General features: G+C 39.7%; 1 protein-coding gene across 9 annotated transcripts in view; it reads right to left on the bottom strand.

Annotated features, from left to right (window-relative positions):
* Nucleotides 1-1,454: 1,454 nt before the first annotated feature.
* The window catches only part of FAM184A (family with sequence similarity 184 member A), a 65,089-nt gene continuing 42,441 nt past the window's right edge, over nt 1,455-24,102 (bottom strand). For 2 of the 9 annotated variants that reach the window (XM_077926047.1, XM_077926046.1), the window contains 10 exons: nt 23,681-23,722; nt 15,860-16,072; nt 15,199-15,352; nt 13,714-13,841; nt 12,597-12,781; nt 11,946-12,092; nt 8,665-8,782; nt 7,552-7,656; nt 4,676-4,875; nt 1,455-3,154 (listed from right to left, as the gene is read on the bottom strand). In XM_077926047.1, coding sequence (XP_077782173.1) covers nt 3,073-3,154; nt 4,676-4,875; nt 7,552-7,656; nt 8,665-8,782; nt 11,946-12,092; nt 12,597-12,781; nt 13,714-13,841; nt 15,199-15,352; nt 15,860-16,072; nt 23,681-23,722 — 1,374 coding nt within the window. In that variant the 3' untranslated portion in view covers nt 1,455-3,072. Of the gene's footprint in view, nt 3,155-3,782; nt 3,877-4,675; nt 4,876-7,551; nt 7,657-8,664; nt 8,783-11,945; nt 12,093-12,596; nt 12,782-13,713; nt 13,842-15,198; nt 15,353-15,859; nt 16,073-23,680; nt 23,723-24,102 lie in introns of those variants that run through there. The other 7 variants (XR_013392267.1, XM_077926051.1, XM_077926049.1 and 4 more) reach the window with 7 other exon arrangements.

The following is a 24,102-nucleotide window of genomic DNA, read 5'->3' as shown; positions in this document are numbered from 1 at the left end:
TCCTGTCTGTGGAAGGTAAGAACAAGCTTAAATAATGCAAATTTTCCATTGGAGATAGTGGATAGCTTCACTTAATCAAGTCACTTTTTTGTGTACACCACATAAAGGGAAAAGCTGTGGGAAACTGTCCTCAAGATTGTGCAGTGCAGCCAGCCCCCAAGTACACGTGAAAGGGACTTTATATGTGAAGGATACATGAGTTGCTCAGGGGCGCCGACTTATAAAAAATATTGGGGGGGCCCATACCGGGGCCCTGCCCCGGGAAGTTTTCTAAGTTCCAATGTCAGCGACGCTCGGCAGAGCAGCCCTCTCGGCCACGGCAGCCCGGCTCTCCCAGCCCCCGGGGGCCGCCCTCCTCCCTCGCGCACCCGCAGCGTTCCCGCCCAGGGAGGCGGCGCCCCCAGGAGAGGCAGCGGCGGCAGCAGCAGCAGCGCGCGGCCCGGGCTCCCCTCGCCGGCCGCGGGAGCCAAGGCGGGCGACGAGGGCAGCCAAGGAAAGGAGCGCGCGGCCCCGTCCCGCCCTCGCCACTCACCCTTCTGCAGCGGCCCCGCCGCGGCGGCAGCGACTCCCGCAACGCCTTTTCCGCAAGGCCCGGGTGACGTCACCGGCGGAGGACGTTTCCGCTGCGCACGCCCAATAATTTTCTTAAATTATTGGGGGGGCAGAGCCCCCCCAATAAATTTTTTGAGGGGGCTTGGGCCCCCTCAGGCCCCATGGAGTTGCTGATATGAGAGGATGATTTTTGGAAGAAGATTTACGCATCTAGCTCATTTACAGGCCTTTTAAGGCAAGTTTTAAAACTGCTTCAGGACATCTAGGAGCTCTTTGACACTTATTAGGGTTGCTCAGTTAGTAGTTTCTCTGAAATGAATAAGGTTCTCTGAAAGGCAGCATGCCTAGCAATATTGATCTTCCCCCATGAAGAGCATTTTGTAAACAAGAAAACCGAAGGAAAGTAAACTTTAAAGATTGCTATACCTATACATAAAGGTAAAGGTAAAGGTACCCCTGACCGTTAGGTCCAGTTGCAGATGACTGGGGTTGTGGAATTCATCTCGCTCTATAGGCCGAGGGAGCTGGCGTTTGTCCACAGACAGCTTTCGGGTCATGTGACCAGCATGACTAAGCAGCTTCTGGCAAACCAGAGCAGCGCACAGAAACGCCGTTTACCTTCCTGCTGGAGCGGTACCTATTTATCTACTAGCACTTCTGGTGTGCTTTCGAACTGCTAGGTGGGCAGGAGCTGGGACCGAGCAACGGAAGCTCACCCCGTCATGGGGATTTGAAACACTGACCTTCTGATTGGCAAGCCCTAGGCTCTGTGGTTTAGACCACAGCACCACCTGCGTCATACCAGGTGCAAATATTTCTCACTTTTAGAGCTCTTTTGATAAAATAATGTAGTGACCTCAAAGAAGAAAAAAGAAACACAACGCAACAAATACTTCAGAACATCATAGCAAAATCATCCAGTGTGTTTTATTTCACACAACAGCCAAGAAATCTGACTTTGACTCGATATGGCTTTCTTCTAATGTAAAGGCTGCATATACCTACAGTTAAAACCATCAACCATAGAGTATCTGCCAAACACTGCTTTAGATTAGCAGCAAAACATTAGAACACTGCTTCCAGTGAAGCTTTCAGGCTGAGTTTGCAAGAGATACATTTTTAAAATTCTGATTTAGAATATTTTATATTTTATATGAAAACATACAAATTATTCTTTTATACATATGCTACATATAAAACTTATTGTAACTATTAATGGTACCTTTGATTATGTTTTTGCATAATGGGAAGACATGGTCAGGGCTTCAGCAGAAATAATGAAGAGCTATAATTCTGTATCGAAGGATAAAAATCTTATTTAAAATAACCAAGCAATACCCCCTCTTTTTTTTAAAGATACAAATATCAGGTCTGAAAGTACATTCATAAAAGAAAAAAATTCTCCCTGAGATTACCAGTGTCAGCTGCATTGTGGTAATCTTGGAATTGACAACATCATCAACAAAAGTATATAAACCAGATTTGCCATGGTATTACATATTTTCTGCCAGCGAGATTGCACATCAGTAAGACAAGTGTAATAGAGTGGAAAATCAGGCTCATTTGCCATATGAAAAAGGTCATGTGGTCCCTGGCTTAATTTTATAATGTAAGATGGAACATCTTTCTTTGTAAGTTAAGTATGCTGGAGCTCTAATGAAAGATTTGCATGCTTTATTATGCATAATTGATTTAGCACTATTTTTTTTGGTAAAGCCTGAGTTTTGCTCCCAAATTATAATGTCCTCAAAATGCAGATTTCCATAAATGATTATTCATTAATACAGCATTACATAGTGTAGTACCCCACATGTTCTAAAGAGCACTGTCTTTGTAGATATTTATAAAATATTTGACAAAAGTTTGATGAAATCCAACATTAAAATATGGTAATTATAATTACTAAAGGGCAGATCAGTTGTAGATAAGAAATAAGGATGTCATGTTCTTAAAATCACTCTAAAGGCCATCAGCTATACTACTGCTATTTATTTTGCATTCTTCACCACTTTTAGAGTAAACACAATTTTAAAAGTCAAGTTCTACAAGATAACTAAATAAAAACAGAAGGATTTAAACATATCTTCCCGTAATCTGATTTTTAAACTGTTGACAGTTTATTTTGATATACAATAACCATGCAACTGATTGCATTTGGGATGGGAGACAGGAGGGGGAAAGCCTTTCCTGAAACCAAAGAAAATACATATTTATAGGAAAATGGGTAGGAAGCTTTAAGTTTCTTCTACGAAAATTTGTTATGCAGTAATTACAAAGTTTAAATACTCTTCCATTTTAAATAAAAATAAAAGTGTCATTAAGCACATTTATATTACCATGTCAAGTGATTCCAACAAATATCACATAAAATACAGTGCATTTTCAAATCAGAGACAAAATACTTTCTCATTCACAGTGTTTGACATATTACAGGTAAGCTTGTTCACATAAGGGTTTATTTTAAGGTCATGCTCTTATGAACAGTCCACACCACACTGTGCCACACACAAAAATAATCTCTCAGAATGTGAAGTAACGGGCAAACCATTCCTGACGTTGTGGATCGGGTGAAGCCATTGGAGAAGCTTCAGTCTGAGGAGGGCTAAATTCATAAAAAGAAAAGACAGATTTAACCTACAACCAACAGTGAAAATGCAGAAGGCCTGGAAAAAGCACAAAGAAGCCAATACATAGCACATGATGTTTGCAAATCAAGTATCACGTCATAGGATAACCTGATTTAGTTAATGCCCATTTTTACTATTTCCGATCATCCACTCCATTGGAGAGCATCAGCAGCACATGGTCACTAAGCCACATAAGAGGGTGGGGGAAAATAGTATTTTTGGGGAGGCGGGGGAATGAATGGGATGGCTGCCTTTTTAAAAAAATGTACTGTGGGGAAAAGCGATTTTTGGAAGATCCTCTTTTAGCATCCTTTTCTTCTGGTCAAATTAGTTGTCAGAAGTATGATGCAAGCATCATATTCTTAAATACGTGCAGAATGAAAACTAAACTATGTATTTTAACTGTTTCATAGCCCAAACTGAATTATTGTAGGTTCATGCACAAGGGGTTAGATATGTTATAACAAGGAATTCAGTGCAAAGCAAACACACTTGCCACCCACAAATATAATTCCCAAATATACCTGCATGATGTAATCTTTATATTACTTTAACGTGCTAGTAAAATGTAATTGTTAGAAAAATTAATAAAATAATCCCTACCGTTTTTGGGGGGTAATACAAGGCACGAAATAATTTGCAATGGAAACTCCAGCATCGCAATCCATGAATTCATGCACATGCATGTTAGTGACGCCTGAGCAAACATGCATACCACATGCACAGGGAAAAATAAGGAACATTTAATATTACAGGAACTCTACTTTGCCTTTAGAAAAAAAATACTATAAAATTTTATCATTCTCTCTTCTGCCCCCAGACTATATTTTGCAGGTAATACTGAAGTTGAATTAAGAAGCAGTATGGAAAGGGCTTTTACTCACCAGACTATCAAGCACTATATATTTGACTTAATCTGATAGTAAAACTCATTCCATCACTTCCTAAAGCAAAGCTAAACTTGGGTATTTTAATGCTGAAACCCAGCATTAAATACATGCAGATATTTACACATATTCTAAGCTTGCTTCCAATAAAGATTTTATCTGAGGTAAGGAAAGGGAATAAATCAGCACACATTCATCTAACACAGAAAACAGTTTTTTCAGGTAAGATCCACTGTTACACAATAAAGACCTTTAATATGGGGATTGTAACATTCTGAAAGGACAGCTAGTAATAACACAAACATTTAACACAATTGTTCATAAATGTAAACAATTGAAAGCACATGAACCATACTGACTGTGTAGTTCATTAGAAAAATGAAAGAAGGGTTCCAGACTTATTAGAAAAGGGGAGAGGAATTACATTTCAACAAGTTTTACAATAAAAAAGGAATACTGTAAAGAGGCTTAAAATATAGTGTGAAAATTAAGATTCCAAAGTAAGATTTGTACTCCTGTGTTGTTCTTAAAGACATGTGGGTTCAGCTAAAAAGAAATAAAAAATTTCTCCAAGTTAGGAAAAACAAAAACTGGTGAGGCAGTGCTCACCTCAAAACCGTCTTGGGCTCTTTGGGTGGTATAGGATGTGGAAGTGGTCTGCTGCTGTTGAACTCAATATCATGGATGGGTGAATTTGGAATAGGATCCAGGCGGTTAGCATGTCCATTGCCCACTCCACTAGATTCCAGAGCACTTAGATTGGGGACACTCACAAACCTGTTTGCTGATTTATCATTCTTCTTCTTTTGCTGCATTGAAAATAACAAATGTAAGGAAGGGCCTGTACAGATAAGGAAATTACTTGGGCTTTTAAAATTCTCATTTCTTTGTTTCACCTGAAAGTGAGGGTTTGGATATTATTTATTTATTACAGTTTTAGTACAGCTGCATTTAAAGCGTTCTCCAGAGGGATACGAAAGCTAAATGCTCCAGCCAGTTTACTGCAATATTGAAGAGCTTGACTTAGCTTTAAATAATTTTGACAGTTTTAGTCTGTATGCAGATTCTTCTTCTTAAAGAACAATGTTAACTTTCTTGTTTACACTAACATGGTATTGGTCCAACTACAGAAATGTAGTGGGAGAATCTGTTAGGTTCTAGTCTAATTACAGCCTCTTCCCAATCCCCATGCAACTTAAAAGAAAACTAGTAAACTTCACTCCTAAAGGAAATCTGACAGATGGGGGGGGAACCTCTCTATGAAAGTATATAATGGGCTAGATCAAGACTTAGTCACAATGAGGGACCCACATGTGGGGGGCTGCTGAGGACCCAGTCAAACATGGCACCACCCTGGTTCCACAATACTTTGTATAGGACTATATTATCCACCAACACTCTTCCTGTGGCCATGATCTTTCTAAAATGTTTACTCGCAAATAAAACTTGCTTAACAAAGGTCTTTTAAAATATTAATTAAAAGTTTCCTGTTCACAGAGTCTGCTTGTTTAACTGCTTCCCTCTTGGTTCCAACTGGAGAACTGATTGATAGCTCCTTAATTGCTCCTTGAATAATCAATCTCTTAATTGCCCTAGTGTCAGTTTATGTTCTCATTGTGGTGGGGGGCAACATTTATTACAGATCTATTCAGTTTATTATTCTTTTCATATTTTATGTCAAAATAAAACTATAAGGAATAAAAATAATGAAAGGAAACCAGTCATTAAAGCCTCCCTGGTGAGAACAGAAAAAATAAATAAATTGGGACAACTACCATAGTTTCAAATCGACAGTAAGCAATAAAATGGGAAGGAACTGTAAATAGGAAACTTTTATCTAATCATATACGAGACCTGAGAAGCCTCAATAGTACTTTCCTGTTTACACTGGACAGGCTGGTCAATTGTGTTTTATTGCCGCAAAAAAGAGAGCCACAAATCAGGTATGACAAGAGTTTAATACTGAAAGCATTTGACAGCTACACTTTGACACTGACATTGTCCCAATTCTTTGTAAAATGTGGGTGAACAAAGAATGGCAATTCCAGAGGAAAAAGGCTAGTGTGAAAGCAACCTTAGTGAGTTTTTCCAGCCGCATGCCAGGCTGTTTCCACTAGATGGCACACATGGATCTATTCTTCAGAGTGAAGCATCCTTACTGCAAGACTCCAACAGACAGATGAACTGGTGATGCCACTAATAAGATTTTAGTATCAACCATTTATCAATTTGCAAAAACCAAACAATTATTTGCTTTTTTTATCAAGTCAAAACTTCAATTTTGCCATAACATTTGTGATGTTTTGGTTGGTCCTAATATAAAAGGTATTGTCAAACTGGGTTTTACTTTTTTTTCTAGACCAACACTGCTTCCCTTGCTTTTTCTCCACAGTGTGCATGCTCACTAAGGGACTGGGATTTGGATCTCAAGAAACAACTTCATAATGACTGCACATCCCCTGCACAATTGAATAGTCATCTAGAAGGGGCCTGAGAGATCAAACCGCAGAAAGGACTAACAATGTGGAGATTTGAAAAAAGGAAACCTCCGTGTCTGCAATAATTCTTAAAAAGGTTCGGGTTTGTCATCCCAGGCAGCATGTTGTGGGGGACAGGAAAATAGTATCCTGCTCTGATGTTGCTGCATGTCAGAGGGGAGAGGCATACCACTAACCTCTGAAGTAAGTGGAGCCTGGCTGCAATATAAGGAGTCACCGAGCATGTGCTGTATCCTTCTCTCTCATGCCATGTCACTGTCAGGACCAGCAGGAATGTAAAGGAGGAGTCAGGGCCTGAGGATGAGGAGGTATGGCTGGCTATGGCCTACCTGCTTATTAGAAGACATGGGTGACCATAGAAAGCCCTGCTTCCTTGCCCACCCCAGGAAGAGAAGTTGAGAAAGTACAGTGGCAGAATATGACATGAACCTGCAGGCTTCCTTCTCCTGGACACTCTGAGAGAAGGAAGCCTGTATGGGGCACAAAGGGGAGAAAGACTTTTGTCCCTTCATGCCCTGCCCCCCTGCTGCCAGCATCTTGCCACTGATAGAAAGAAGTCTCTGGGGGCATCCTTCTTTCGGTTCTTTACTGGAAAAAAATGAGTAAAAACAAAACTGCACACTGTAAAACATAATACAGGAGCATATTGCTGCATCATACACATTCCACTCTGCCCATTCCGTCTCCCCAAGAACCAAACTTTAAGCCTTGGGAGAACCTTGTATTCTGCTTGTGCTTTGCTTAGTGGGAAATAAACCACAGCGTAGGCGTGCAGAAGTGGGCACAATTCAGCAGCATGCACTAGCACACTGCTCATTGATGAGAGCCATCATTACTGACCATGGCTTACTGTTACTGATGCTGTTGAAAACCACATGCAGCTGGCTTTCTTTTGTGTGTCTTTCACAGTGTTATTGATCCTTTTTATTTGTGTAATATTAGTAATTCACGTTTTCCCAGTTTCAACATTGTAAATGTATGACATACCTTCACCAGAGGGTTAATAACACCAACATTAGGACTTGCATTAAACACCTTGTTGAAGTTAGTCTCCCTATTGACTAGTTCCAGTTGATAGAATTTCTTGTCATCCTAATAAATAACAAAAAGATTAAAATAAATTTCTGTATCAGTTAACTTGGGTATTAAGTTACTGTGGCCAGAGTGACATTCACTCACTCAAGAGCTCATTGATTACTCAAATCTGAAGGTTTAGAACTTAAACTCAAAACTGTAACTCATTACCAGAAGTCTGAAAGGTGGTCATTTTCATACTCAGCATAATTCTTACATTCATGAGTGTGCCAGAGTGATTCAACTTCATCCTCTACATGGGGATTTTTACCTACTTCCTTCCTTTCGTGGACAGCTGTACAAAGAATTGCATTGGCATTCATAACTTCCTAAAAATTCTTTGGATGCTGGGATCATGCCACTGGTTTCATCTATGTCCCAAACCATATTTGCAAGTTACTTCTATATCATAGCAAGGAAAGCCACCAGTGGAATCCACCATAGCTGGGATGAAACAATGGGATTCTGAGTTCCTGCTGGGCATGTGTCCTTGTGCTAGCATGCAAGTTTAATAGGAAAAATTGCAGTGGCTCACAGAAATTGGCCACTCAGGAACAGCACTCCACCACCCTAAAACACTGGGTTTTTTTTCACTTTGTACACAACATCCAAGAAGTTCAGAAGATAAGAGAATTATCATTTTGCACTCCCCACCTCCTCCAGTTTATGAGAGCTCACTTAGGGTTCCCTGTTGGAGGCTCCCCCAAATCCTGAAGACAGCACAGGGAAAACTAAACATTATTCTGAGATAAGACATTAAAATTACTTTAAAATTAAGGATGCAATTCCTTACTTCATTTTGGCATGCTTTTGAACTTACTTTGTATTTATAATTTAGGTCTTTACAGAGTGGTAAAAGAGCAGGTCTTCTGCCTGCTCTAAATCCATTCAGGATTATGATTGCTCTACCATATAAAAACAAGTAATTTAAGGGGTATCCAATGCAAGGACTGTATTCTCAGGAGATTTGACAAGCGTTATTAGCCTTTGGCATGCTCATACCAAAAGAGCACCAAACTGTCTTACAATCAGTTTCTTTATTAGCTGATCCCTCTCAGCAATCAGGTCTTTCAACTCTGCAATAAGCTGTACATCTTCTGGTCTTGATTCCCTGTTTTGATATTTTTCTTCCATTTCTTCTAAACTTTATAGGAGACAAAACATCACCCATGGGTTAATAATAGTCCAAAGTTCAGATATAATGCCATAAAAATCATGCTATCAAACTAACTCAATGAATAAACCACAAGAGCTATTATGTGATCTTCTACATACTAACTGATTTCTTTAATGCTTGGCTACAATAAAGGAAATGGCATTTTGAGCTTGTGGGCCACCATCTGCCATAATCAGAGTGGAAGCCACATAACCGATGTTTACTTCTTCCCCACAAAAGATACTAAAGCTAAAACAACTAAAACAAATCCACAAATGTGTAAGACAGTATCAGACTAACTGCTGAGGAACAATTTAACAAGAACAGTATAAGTGCCACAAACGACAAATAGCAATTACATCAAGAAAATTGTGAGATGGCTTTAAACAGGGAATGAAGAAGCATTAAAGGAGAGAATGGAAATAAGCACACCAATTTACATAGAAGCTGTAAGGAAAGCCTAATAAAACAAAGCCTAGCATTCATAGAGGTTAGTAACTTTTGAATACAACTGTAGATTGCTACTTGGTATTGAATCATTATTCATATTCTTGAACGCTAACAAATGGGTTAAGAATATTAATTTCCAGATGACAATAAATGAAAGGGCTAATTCACAATTAAGCGTTATCTTGTAGGTGGGCCATGTTGTGGGGTGTGGGGAGCACAGGTGTGAACTGGGGCTTACATGATTGGGCTGTGAACCTGTCCTGAGCTATCTATCAATTATGTCTGCATGGAAAAGCACTTTTTTCTAAAATTACTTTCAGAAGAGGCAATGGAATTACAAGTAGGTAAAATACCTTAGAAAGTACCTTCTATCGGTCAGTTAGTCAGCCCAAATTTGACTCTCAGAAGGGCTCTTGGACTAGATCTAATGCAGCAGTTTCAAAGGAGTATGTATATAGAAGTAGACACTTGATTTTGATCATACATTACTATCTAAGCTTCAGGCTCAGACGAATGACAGATGATGAACAAGAGTTTATTCAGTCCATCTCATATCCTAGCACTAAGATTATATCCCCTGGCTAATTGCTGTTAGTCTGGTTGCGTGGAAAGTTTAAGAGAGTCAAGTAGCTCAGATTTCCTTATATGGCAGTTTTTTCAAGGATACAATATTTTTTAATCTGACCATAACCATGTGCACAAAAATAGTGTAAGAGATGCTTACCAACACTTTTGCGTATAATAAACTATTAAGTAGAAGGGGAGATGGGGTGTGTGAAGAGGTACAGTATCACATAAAGAGGGAATGAAGATGGAAGAAAATCAAAACCAAGGCCAATGTAGCAGTAATATGATGAGGTGCTTCTCCTAAAGATTAAATTCTCACTTCAAAGATATATAAAAATGCATTTGTTAGCCAGTGTATTAAAATAGTAAATACAGGCATGGTTGGAGCTTAAGCACAGCAAGGGACTGAGATTGTGTTTGCCTGCTCCACATTCCCTAGAATCACAGAATCGTATAGTTGGAAGGAACCCAAGAGTCATCTAGTCCAACCCCCTGCAATGCAGGAAGCTCCTGCAGCCAATCGGAAGCCGTGGAAGCCCGGTCAGACGTTTGGCTTCAAAAAATAGTTCGCAAAATGGAACAGTCACTTCTGGGTTTGCGACGTTTGGGAGCCAAAACATTCGGGAACTAAGCTGTTCGACTTCCAAGGTACGACTGTACTGTAAAGCTGGGAAAAGGTTCTGAAAAGGTTACATCATTTAGGTCTTTTTTGGTTAGAAAAAAGGTGAATAAGTGGTGGACATGATAGAACTGTATACAATTATGCACGGTGTGGAGAAAGCTTTCCGCCCTCTCATATAATACTAGAATCCGTGGTCACCCAATGAAGCAGAATGCTGGATGATTTAGGCCAGACACAAGGAGGTACTTCTTCATACAGCATGTACTTAAACAATGGAATTCGCTATCATAAGATGCGGTGATGACCACCAACTTGGGTGGCTTTAAAAGAGGATTAGAAAATTCTTGGAGGCTAACACTATCAGTGGTTACTAGCCAGGATGACTGTAAACTCCCTCCAATATTGGAAGTGGCATACTTCTGAATGCTAGCTCATGAGGACTACAAGTGGTGTGAGTACTGTTGTGTTCATGTCCTGCTTGTGGGCTTCCCAAAAACATTTGGCTGGCCCCTATGAGAACAGGATGCTGGAATACATGGGTCTTGGTCTGATTCAACAGGGCTCTTCTTATGTGACTGAATACTCTCCTGCACACAGAAAAATGAATATGTCAGAGAAAAGGATTGTAAGCCTAGCTTTCAAGCCATGTTGAATTTTTAAGTTAAGGTTTCTTTTTTAATCTAGAGGCATATTCAAGCACTTGAATCAATCTACCTAAAGCTGAAACACTGCTGTTAAGTTTGGATTGAAAGTTTGAAGGTATTTTTATGTTAAAAATAATAATTTCATAAAAAGAGAACCAGTCCACTGAAGAACAGTGAACTCCACTTCCTACAAATCCCTGCAGAATTGAAACAAAACTACCAAAACTTTCTTTTTCTTCTACTACATTTTACTGCTATTGCAGGACAAAAGAAAACAAAGAGACAGGGACAGAGACAAGGATAACTGACTTAAAAGGGACAGCCAAGGATGAATCAGACACAGAGATTAAATCAGAGACAGTTTTCAGAATTAAACTTTTCAAGGCTTTTCATATATGTCCATATTTTGCCTAACTGTTCTTTCACTAATGACAGGCTAAAGGAGCCTTATCAGAAGTGACACATTTGTGGAATTCCCTCCTCAGGAAAGTTTGCCTGGTGCCAACACCGTTATCCTTGTTCTCCCAGGCTTTTAAATGTATTTTGAGCTATTGAGAGTCCTATCCATACTTACCTAAGACCCACCAGTGTCAATGAGGCTTTCTTCTAAGTAGATATGCATAGGATTGCACTATTCTCTAACATGCTATATTTTATCTTGTTTTGCAGAAAGGCTGTAGGTGTGTCTAAATTATTCCACCAAAGTTAGTGGGTACACCAAATAAAGACAAGTTTGGGCTTCTTTTTGAGAAGTTCCTCCACTTGTGCATGTCTCTCCAATGTCCATCATAATTTACTGAGTAATACTGTAGATCATTCCATTCAAACTCTGCTCACATACGAAATGGTTTAATGTAATAAAACTTACGAAATTTGCAAAGCTGAATTAATTTCCTTGAGCAGCTCTTGGGTCTTATTAAAATCTGCCAGCATGCTTTGTCTTTCTCTGATGTGGTCTGCTGTCATGACATCCAGCTCTTTCTCATGTTTCTTGTTTAAATCTTGTTCATGCAGCCTGTTTAATTTATTTTATGTTAAAAAAGGTTATTCTTACACCAGCTTTGTTCATCTTGACTTCCTGCCATGTTTGCAAAGGATTTGTGCATAGCATCACTGAAAAGAACTACAAAATCTAATTCTGCTATTTTTGTTTCTCTAATCGTCTAGCTTATTTCACTAAAAAGTCATCTCCTTTAATGCTTTGCAAATAAGCATGGTGAAATGTAAACAAAAATATACTTAAGGGCACTTTAATAAATATTAAATAGTAGCTTATGATTGTACCTTACCAATAGCTAATGTCCTCTAAACTCTGCAACTTGCAAATATTGTGGGCAGTCCAAAACTTAAATTTCACTGTTACTTCATCTGACATCAAATGGGCATATGAATCTAGCAATTTGAATCTGACTGCCTAAAATATTCTAGGTAAGTTTCAAAAAATCAAGTACGGCCCTTCATTAATTTTAGGTTGCCAAATCAATCAGAACATATTACCTGACATTGCAAATATCCATACCTAATTTGTTGGTTGGATTCACTACGTATTCTGAGAACCTCCTTCCCTTTAAATTCCAGTTCCTTGGTTAGTGCACTTATGTTTTCATGCAGAGCAAGAATCTCCTTATCCAGTTCAGATATATGGTGGTCTCGATGCCTCAATTCATCCTGTAGATCTGATATCCGGCAAACAAACTCCTTTTCCTATCAAGCAAGTATCAATAAGTTAAGAATACTTTATATAACATATTTTTATATGACGCACTTGCTTCTGGTTGAATAAACATAACTTACTTTCCCACTTTTATATTTCTAGTTACTAGATAAGAGTAAAGAATCAGATTAAATTTAGAAAGGCTACAAATGGCAACATATAAAGAACTATAGATAGGCATTTGTACCTCCCGCCCCTACTTTGCCATATTTCTTCTCCTCTGCAAAATATGGTGATCATGTTAGAGCTGAAGGGAGGGCTGAACCATCATTATGAAAAGTACTTATGGACTTAGAGACAGCTGTGCTTTTCTACACACACACAAATTTCCTGTAGGCTCAAGACTAGCACCTCCATGCTACCTTCTGCTACCAGAAATACTCTCCAGCAGCACAAGTGAAGTGCACATGTGCAATCTTCCCAGGAAGGTTTTGGGTGAGGTACTGAGGTTCATTCTGACCTTCCTGCTATTTTTCTGCAAGATTAGGTGGTCTCTGCCCACTGGTTCCCTTGAGCATTATTAACTGAAAACCAGGGGTGGATTTTCTAGATCAAACCTTGTTTGCAATACATGGAAATTGCCATGGATCAGTTTTTCATACATGCACAATTCTGTTTTAGCTGTGTTGGAGGGAAACTACCTCCTATGGTTTCTCTCTTCCCATTTTTGCATTTCTGCAGACCTCTAGGTTCACTTGGGCAAGCTGATACCTCCCTCTTGTCCATAGTTGGTGCCATTTGCCTACATAAGCATCAGCACTTAGTCTATGAAGTTGGAATAGAAGAAATGATATTGACTGAAAGGAGCCAGTATACTAAACAGGTACTAAAGGAGTTGCAATTTTTCTTAACGGCGAACATATGCTCTGTGCCCATAATTAAAATATATTTACTCTCTTTTGGCTATGTGGAAGATATATACCTGGTGCCTGCTAAGCTCTATGCTTCTTTCAAGTTCCATTTTAGCAGCTGCTAGTTCTTGTTGATGATTATGTCTTAGTTGATCAATTGCTGCAGCATGCTGATGGTTTAGTTCTGAGCGCAAAGATGCTGGGAGATAATAAACAGATTTTTTTGTATAGTTCTACAAGTAGTAACCCAAACCACACATATGTATAACCATGCATTTATTGCTTTAGGGGAATGACTAGACACGTAGTTTTTAACAAATTTGTTTTCCAGCTATATTGCCTCCTTTAGCTGAAAAATGTTAAATTTTGTCATACAATCAATAAATAAATGAGTGAATAAATGGAAATGTTTATCAATGTAACAGTAATTATTATTATATATTAAAATTGTGCTGAATGCTGAATTAAGCATTAAAAACCTTGTGGAATTTTATTACTCTGCAGTGGACCTAGAGTAAGCAATGTGATATTTCATATTACCACTCCAGATACTTTATATTACAACTCCCATCAGCCTCAGCCAGCATTGCCAATGATCAGGGATGATGAGAGCTGCAGTCCTCTTCATCTGTAGGGCACCATGTGGCTACTCTTGCCAAAGGTAATCTAAATACTTATTACATTCCTGGCACTCAAACTGCAGAATTTTGATGCTTGAAAAAGTTAGCCATTGTGAGTTGCATGGAATGTGGTTACATAAGTGTTGCCTATAACATTCAGTGAGAGCAACTCAGTTTCTGCCTCATTTTGTGACCCTTTAAAGTTTTATTTCAGTTTTCAATTATTTATGTACTTTTTTAAAGGCTGTTTTTCTTTTTTTTCACAGATACACACCATTTTGTGACTCCCTGTGTCCACTAAGCATGCTCAGTGGCTTTTTTTGCATTTACAGGTTGCTCTCTTTTTGCCCCCCCCCCCATATTTTCTGTACTTCTGCAAATCTCAGGATTCCCGCATGCACGCTGCTACTTTCCTGTTGCTTCTCAGTGACCCAGTTTTGGCTCTATTTTTGTGAGCGCGGGGACAATGAGTTTGCTCTTTAAAAGGAATTATTAATGAATGATAGTGATATGAATAGGTGATATGCACAAATTTAACACTGAAGAAAAGGGCCTAGTAATGAAAGACTGGGACAAAACAGGCAATATGAGGGATAGCACAAGACATCTGTATGAAACTATCATAGGAATATGCGTATTTCTCAAATTTGGCACAAGTTTCCATTTAAAAAAAACCCAACAACAGCAGCATTATTCTGAACAGGGGGTGATAAATAACAATACTGCACCAATAAAATGGGTAAATTGTGCTATAAAACTCTGGGTATCAACTACTTAGAGAATAGTCAGCTTTTCCTCAGAAAAAGTCTAAATGTAGCCCAACACACGGGAAACCACCCATTTTCATTTTTCTGTATATTGGGCAGCACATGCCATCTGCCTTCTGCACCAGAAGTAATAGCTTATGTTTTAAATAGTCACATGAAAATACTGTACCAAGCATAGCTTTCCCTTCATCTTCTAGTTCAAAGCGAAGAGTCTGCAGTTCCTGTTCCATTTCTAGTTTGAAAGCATCCATAGCTTGCCTGTGTGCTTCTTTCAGCGCATGAAGTTCTTCTAAGTGCTTCTGTTTTAAACGTTCCTCAAGTTCCTAGCAAATTTAAAGGAGAATTGCTCTATGTGTATAGAAAAATATTCTTATCAATGAGGCAAAATGATTGCTAAATAATAATAATAATAATAATAATAATAATAATAATAATAATAAACAACCCACTGTTATTAACCAGCGACCTTTATTTTTTTGTAACTCCAATCCCACAACCTAGAGTGTAACCCCCTCACTTTTCCATTTTCCCACTTTCTGGACAAAATGTGGGTTGTTAGGGCTTTGGTTGGGCCTAGAGGTAAGGCCTCAAGAGTAACTCAGCCCTCTACACATCCCTCCCATTACAGTTCAAGAGAAGTTAGAACACACATGTGTAGTTTCCTCTATGCCTCTCCACCCCTGCCTTTCTCCCAGCACAATGTTTCTTTGGGTGCTTTCTGAGTTCTCAAATGAAGATAAAGAAGTTCTCTGGAGTAATATATCACAGTTCATGTTAACATACTGAAATCTGAAAATGTTAAGATGCTACAAAATACTGAATGAACATGCCTTTTGCTCTTCTTCTTTTGTTTCCTCCATGTTCTGAAATGCAAGGATATGTGCTTCTTTCAGGGACTTGTGTCTTTGTTGATGCTCTTCTTCTAGCTCTTCAATCTCTTGGGCCAGCCTCTGTCGCTCCTGGCTAAATTGTGCCTGAAGTTGCTGCATTGAAGTCTGAGACTGGGAAAGCTGCATTTCTAGATTCTGCTTCAACAGGGAGATCTAATTCACAGAAAATCAAAGGTAACTAGAAATTCAAACTATAAACACTGTGTTTATTTTTACTGATAGATATTTGAGATTTTTTATTGTGGTCACAATACAGAGAAGTACAGAGATCCACAAGTGTGGTGTCCTGCCTCGCCAAATAGCAGCCCTCCCACACTGCATCAAGCAGTTTCTTATATGGTAGAGGAAAGCTGGTGGGCAGCGGAAAGACTACAGGTGTACTGTGTTCACAAATGTTCTTGCATTTTTCAACATTTCCTCTCTGTATTGGGGCCTATTTTGCTTTCTGGTTAATAGAAATTTGAATATCCAACTGCATGCAGGTCGACTTCTGTTTGCACAACAGGACTTTCTCTTCCTTTCCCATCCAGCTCCTAGTGTTCTCAAAATCTGCTCTAGAAAGATGGGGGAACCTATAGAGCAGAAGCTGGGTGCATGCACAATGGACTACAGGGGGGAGGAAAGGAAGGGGAAGTCCCATTGTGTGAGCAATTTTGTTGGGAAGTTGGCCAGACATCACTGGATGTCACCTACAGTATATGCCTAATCAAGTATTACTATGAACTATAACTAATGAGCAAAGAAATACCACATAGTTTATGGCATGCAGATTAGCAATGTGTCATCACCAGCTGTTTGAATGTCAAGTGCAATACACTTTTACTGGATTGCAATCCTACAGCCAGCTGAAAGCCAGTTCAGTGGCCACAGAAAGTTAATTCAAGTGCTGCACCACTGGCAGAGAGTGTGTCCTAATGGTGGGATGGCGCTTAAGCCGCTGGAGGACCTCAATACACCCACTGAAAAGTTCAAGGATATAGGTGTCCCACTGGTAGTAGGGGCCAAAGTGAGGCATTTTGGTGTGCATATCAGGAGCAGTCAAAGATCCATAGGATTTTAAGCCCCCTTGTTTCTCCAACACACCTTCAAAAATGGCATGAAACTTCATCAGCCCTGGGGGGTTAAGGTGGAGTAATGTCCCTTCCATTGGAATAAACAGCAGAGGTGAGGAATGAAAAATCTGTCACCATCCCATTTCCTGGCCTGGTTGAAGTGAGCCAAAATGGGTATGTAACTGCAATCCTACACACACCTGGAAGCCCCATTCATCTCAATTGAACTTACTTGCATGTAGACATGCATAACAATGTGTTGAGAAATTACTTATCAATTAGAAAAGATTCTATTCCATCACCGCAGTCAAGAGACTAAATATCAGTAATTTTTTTTGCCTAATATGTACTACCGAAATCAATGCTAATAATTCTACAGCACCTTCTAAAGAAAATTCATATCCTTTAACCCAGCTGTAATACATGCCATTATTATGAATTTATGGCATAGCTCATGCCTTCATAAATCAATCTAAAGGCCCACTGGCAGCCTTCAATTCAGTAGATGATTTCCTACACACCCAGTAATAGGCAACATGGGTACTAGCAGGGTAGAGAGCAATGTACAAACCACACAGGCTACTCCTGGTCTGGACATTGCTTCTCACAGAGTGAGTTATGTAGCACCACCCAGGCCAAGTTCATCAGGCAATAAAAGAGAGTGCAACTTTAAATCCAGCTGGCACTCTTACTAGCCAAAAATGAAGCTACACCGCAGAGGCTTCTGAGGTATGACATCACTCTGCAAAGGTGCTACCAGGTCATTTTGATTTGAGAAACACCATTCCAAGACTGAACTCACATGAAACAACAGCGTGGACTGAATGCCCTTTAAGATTAGTGGTGGGGTATATGGTTTTCCAGATTGATAAAGTTAACTGACAAAATCATTGCAGTCATTAGTATGCTCTGCATTAGTCTGCAGTGGCTCATAGTACAAAACAAAACAAAACAAAACAAAACAAAACAAAACAAAACAAAACAAACAACTAAACTAAACTAAACTAACTAAACAAATTTATTACTTATACCCCACCCATCTGGCTGGGTTTCCCCAGTCACTCTGGGCGGCTTCCAACAAGAGACTAAAAATACATTAAAACATCAGTCATTAAAAACTTCCCTAAACAAGGCTGCCTTCAGATTCCTTCTAAACATCAGATAGTTGTTTATTTCTTTGACATCTGATGGGAGGGCTTTCCACTGGGCAGGTGCCACTACCGAGAAGGCCCTCTGCTTGGTTCCCTGTAACTTTGCTTCTTGCAGTGAGGGAACTGCCATAAGGCCCTCGGCGCTGGACCTCAGTGTCCAGGCTGAACGATGGGGGTGGAGACACTCCTTCAGGTAAACTGGGCAGAGGCCATTCAGGGCTTTAAAGGTCAGCACCAACACTTTGAATTGTGCCCAGAAATGTACTGGGAGCCAATGCAGGTCTTTCAAGACCGGTGTTATGTGGTCTCGGTGGCCGCTCCCAGTCACCAGTCTAGCTGCTGCATTCTCGATTAGTTGTAGTTTCTGGGTCACCTTCAAAGGTAGCCCTACGTAGAGTGCATTGCAGTAGTCCAAGCGGGAGATAACTAGAGACAGTCCATGGGCAGGTAGGGTTCTCAGCCTGCGTACCAGATGGAGCTGGTAGACAGCTGTCCTGGACACAGAACTGACCTGCGCCTCCATGGACAGCTGTGAGTCCAAAATGACTCCCAGACTGCACACCTGCTCCTTCAGGGGCACAGTTTCCCCATTCAGCACCAGGGAGTCCTCCACAACCAACCAACCTGCCCCCCCAAAACAGTACAAAAAAAGTCAGTATAGTAAGGAAAGTGGTATGTACACAGCAATATTTAATATAAATATTGAACTCACAAATTATAGCAGGATTTTAAATGAAGAAACATTTACAGTGTGATACAGGTAAAACAATAAAGCAATTATTCTAATTACTGATCAGATGTTGTAAAAGCTAATATAAACACTACATATATAAACGAGCAAGCTGAAAGACTGCTGCAACAAATTCTAGTGCCTGCACTAAAATTAACTTGCAGTCATGATAAATTTTTAATTCAGAATTTCCCTTCCCCCATTCTTGGTTTTCTTTATGTATCTGTGGGAACTAGCAACCATGAACAAAAGATTTAGGGCAGGAGCCCTGACAACAAAAGGGACTTGAGTAGCCTCTTAACTTTGCTACTACAAATTATTTAAGTACAGTGGTACCTCTGGTTACGAACTTAATTCGTTCCGGAGGTCTATTCTTAGCCTGAAACGGTTCTTAACCTGAGGTACCACTTTAGCTAATGGGGCCTCCCGCTGCCACCGCCGCGCAATTTCTGTTCTCATCCTGGGGCAAAGTTCTTAACCTGAGGTACTACTTCCAGGTTAGCGGAGTCTGTAACCCTAAGTGTTGGTAACCCAAGGTGTTTGTAACCCAAGGTACCAACAGCACCATATTTCCTGATCTCAAATGGCTGACATTTCCAACATTATGTACTTCAAGCAAAGAGAAAGTGATAAATGCGAAGAGAGAGATAATTTTTCCTGTATTAAAGTGGAAGGTTTTGTTATATTATCAGGATTGGATGGGTGTTTCTGAACCTTTTATGGGAATTCTTAGGGAAAAGCTTCCGTTTTCACTGACAACCTTACAAATCATGGAAAGACTCATTCTGGGGCAGGATGTCCCCTCCTAGGGTGGTCACTTATACACTGCCAAATAGAGAGAGAATGCTTCTGTCTGCTCAGTCTGTTGTCTAGATACCAACTGTTGATGGACAACTTCAAACCCCAGCTCTTGTCCTCTATCTTTAAACTAGACTTGGACAAGATAGATGATCTGTCTTCTGTAAAGTAGGACACATGACCACCCTATCTGCTTCAGAAGCTCCCAATTCTTCCTTTTGTATTTGGTACTGTGGGACTCTACTTATCTTGCAACAGACATTATATGATGGTGGGTGGGCATGGTTTGGGCCAAACCATGCAGTGGGTCAAATGGTGACGCCTGTGGGCCAGAGGTTACACAAACCCTCCATTATCAGTGGGAACAGGACTCAGGCGTGAAAAACAACAACAACAACAACAACAACAACAACAACAACAACAACAACAACACCTGCCAGTGTCAGCAATGCAGACTAAGAGCATGCTCAGATATATTCATTTCAGAATAATGTTTAAGTCTAGAAACTGCAGTTTTCCTTCCTGATTAATGAGTGAGCCAAGAGGGAGAAAAGTCTGTACTTCCCAGATTATACACTGGCAAATAAAGCTTAGAAGCAGCCTTAGCTGATGTATCACATCCCTCTCCGGACACATGCTAAGTGGGGAAGATGGAAACTGGCAGATCAGAGAACTGGTGAGGAGCCATTGCAAGCTGCCAAGGCAAAATTTGAAAGGGAATAGGCTTAACGTTTTCTGAACTGAGAGAGGTTCAAACACTCCCCAACCTTCCAAAATTCTTGTCCACCCTTAAACAGTACTTCTATCTACAGTAGTCCTACCCCTTCCTGTTGCTGTGTTCCACTCTACTTGCTACACATTATACAGGCCCTAAGCAAGAGTTCTACTCTTGACTTATATGTTCCTGCAGTGCAAGGTCTACAATTAAAGTTCCTCCTTAATCATTTCTCTTGGTTGTGATACCTAGTATATTCAGCTTCTGCTCACACATCACCGAACAGACTTGAACATTAGTCCAATTCTCTAAATAAAACCTGGAAGCAACATATTTCTTATATGAATTTAATTAATCATTACCAATTTTAACGTATCAAGGCAGATACTATGTAAAGAATATATGCTACTGGAAGTTCCATGAAAAGTAGCAAAATTAAGGACAAACTTTTACGTGTAATACATGCATGCATGGAATATATTCTTTTATGCATATAAATCAACTTTTAAAACTTGCTATCCCATTTTGAAGTAGAAGAAAAGGATGATAAAAATCAGTTTGGTCACCTTAAATAAGTGGACTGGATTACTAGCTGCCTAGTGCTTAATATGAACAAGTTGTATATAAAGATTCTATTTTAAGCTTCCACATTTTAAAATCTTTTTCTTTTGATTCTGTTCGTTATCTATTGTAATGTCTCATTTCCTATCCTTGCATTAAATTATTGACACAATGACAACCAACCTACTAGAATCTGATAATAAATTATGAAAAAAGTGCCATAACTGTGCAGAAAGCCCTATTAAAATTGCATAAAATGTTAATGTTTCCCTAGCACTGACCTTTTACATTCATATAACCATTCAGTGATGAGGTAGATTTCCAAGTTAACATACAGTAATAGAAATAATCCAATTATGTTAATCAGTATAAATATCCCTTTTGCTCTTCTTTTATCTTCCCATTTGGACAAGAACAAATTTTAAGTTTTTGTCAAAATGTATTTGTCAGGGAACTGCCATCGGAAGGACAGGAGGTGGAAAGGCTCACTGAGGTTGAGAGAGACGTAGCAGCTGAAGAGGGAACCAGTAGGGGGAGAGAAGGGACTCCAAGGGAAAGTGAGTCGGAGGGATGGCTCAGAGACACTTCCAGCGAAAACAGTGGGGAGGTCTCAAGACCTCCTATAGGGACACCCACTCCTCGCCGGAAACTGTCACGCCGAGAGTCCAGAAGACGTGTTTCCGTTAAGGAGCTTTTATGTTGGAAGAGATTCCGAAAGCGACCACTTTCGGATTCTGCTAGCGACTGACGCAGCCATGCCGGAGGGGCTCCGTCGCAGGCAGAGGTTTGAGAACTTGACCAAACTTGCATTTTACGCACAAGCAGCTCATTATCCCATCACAGTATTTGAGTTAAACAGTTTGTTTCTTAAGAAATAATGTTAAATAAATATTATTTTTATTATTAACCACTGCTGCAATCCAAACAGTGCCAAGAGTAGGCAGCGGAGAAACATGCATACAGCCTGTTTTCTTAAAGTTTCTATTGCAGCTGATTCTCCAACTGTGTGACTGTCATTACTGTAACTTTCCTCCCCTAAGTTTAACCTAACCTTTTCCATAAGTGAGGCAGGAAGGGTGAGACAGGAAGAAATAGAAAGCCTTGCCTAGCAGGCAGTGGCACTAGCAGCAGAGCCAGTCAGTGGAAGCAAATGGCAGGCCCAGGGGGTGCCAAGTTGGTGTCTGCTTGTGCCTGTTGCCTGAGACAATTGCCTCAGTTTCCCTAATTGGAGTTTGCTATGATTGGAATCTTATCCAATGATGAATCTTATCCTGAATCTTAACCAAGCTCACAACCATTGGGCCATTAATGGTGCAGAGATCTCCCAACTCAGGAATTTTATCCAGCAGAAGTGCTTTCTCACTGACAGAGATGACTCTATGCCAATAGGATGATGCTTCTATTGACAGAACTCCCTTGGATTAGTGTGGAAGTTTCTGCTAGCAGAAGGGCTTTGCCAGTTAAGATCCTCTGGTGCAGCACGAAAAAATGGGGAAAAGGTAAAAAATGGTCATGTCATGGATACAACATATCCTAAGGTGTATCAGCACACCTTCTCAACCAATTGCAAGGGTCTGCATGGAGAGAGAAGGGGGGGGGGGAGTCCTGTTGTGCAAATGCAAGTCCTTGTGGAAGGCTTCCGCTGACAGGACTCAGTTGAATCCCACCTATAGGATCGTGCTGTAAAGTAAATGGGTACCTGCTTGGGAATAAACACCATTGAACTCAATGAGATTTATTTCTGAGCAGATATTTGCGCTGTAAAATACTGTTTTAGTAGCAACTCTATGCTGCCTGCAACTAAAATGACACCCTGTACCTGCAAACTATGTTAGTCATTCTAGGAAAAGCTCTGCCTACAAACTTTTTTAAAAAAATCATAAATTCATTGCCACAGGGCAGGGATGGTGAACATGCTGCGGCCCACCCTAACAATTAGCCATACTGCCTTGTTGGGCTAAAGAAAGATAAGAGTCCATCAGTAACTGAAGAGCCGTACATTTCTCATCCCTGCCGCAGGGGATCTTCAACTGTTTTGATTATCCTAAAGACCAAAGTCTATATTCCAGGGAGTTTTCCTAAACATTATGTTTAAATGTTAGCTAGGATCCAAACAGCCTTAAATGAAGTGAAAGGCACTTCCATATGCAAAAAGGGGAACAACTGATTTATTCCTAGCTGCATCACAGCCCCTTGCATTACACACGTCTCTGAAAGGTCTCCTGACCATCACAAGTGGCTTTTCAGCCATGTATGTGTGTGACAAAGTAAGTGAAAGACAGAGAAGCTACATCATGTGTGTATGTAGTGCATAAACTTAATAGCGTATGACCTTCTGGTGACCATTTAGATCCCACTCATTGATTTTTAAATCTTTGTAGAAATAACAGAATGAAATATAGTAGCCAAACCATAACTGAGTTGCATTATTTATATTAAATTGTAACACGGTACCACACATTTCCATGCTTTAGAAAAAGCTTTATAATGTGCAAATGTACTGCCTGCAAGCTTGCTTTTACATCACATAAAATGACTGTGTGATGTTTAATGTCAAATGATATTAACACATACACATACGAATGAATGAATGCAGCGCAGAGCTTTTTATGAAATTAATGTGTAAACTCTTCCCTTGAACAACATTTCTTTATTGATTTCAAAGGCTAATGCTCTGAAGCAGCACTGGCCAGTATGCAAGCTGAGAAGTGCAAGCATGCCCTCATGTACATATTGTAAGTGCAACTCACTTACATTGCTGATAGATTTATGCAAAGCTTCACCGAGACAGTGCCGCTATGAAGGAAAGATCACAGGAATAAAGGGAAATATTCAGAAATAACTAAGAAGATGGAATAAAGAAGGGACAGTAAAACACAGAACATTATATTAATTTAAGAAGGAAAAATATGTTGAAAATTGATTGGGCGAAATTGACACAGAACATTTTTGCTATGGCTTGTTATGGAAATCCACTGAACACATGAAAATCACATAAATACAATTTGTGGTCCCATTTTTATAAGAGTTAAATATTGGGAGGAAATTTGTGTATGCTGAACGATTTTATCATGCTCCTGTGTTAAATATTTTTTTCCTTTGATCCAAATTGACACATCTACTTCAGTAAATATACTCTGGAAGAATGGCCAAGTATCTGTTGCATTTCACTATTA

This window comes from Podarcis muralis, chromosome 3 (assembly GCF_964188315.1).
Source record: "Podarcis muralis chromosome 3, rPodMur119.hap1.1, whole genome shotgun sequence".
Lineage (NCBI taxonomy): Eukaryota > Metazoa > Chordata > Lepidosauria > Squamata > Lacertidae > Podarcis > Podarcis muralis.
This window is presented reverse-complemented; position numbering and strand designations above follow the sequence as displayed.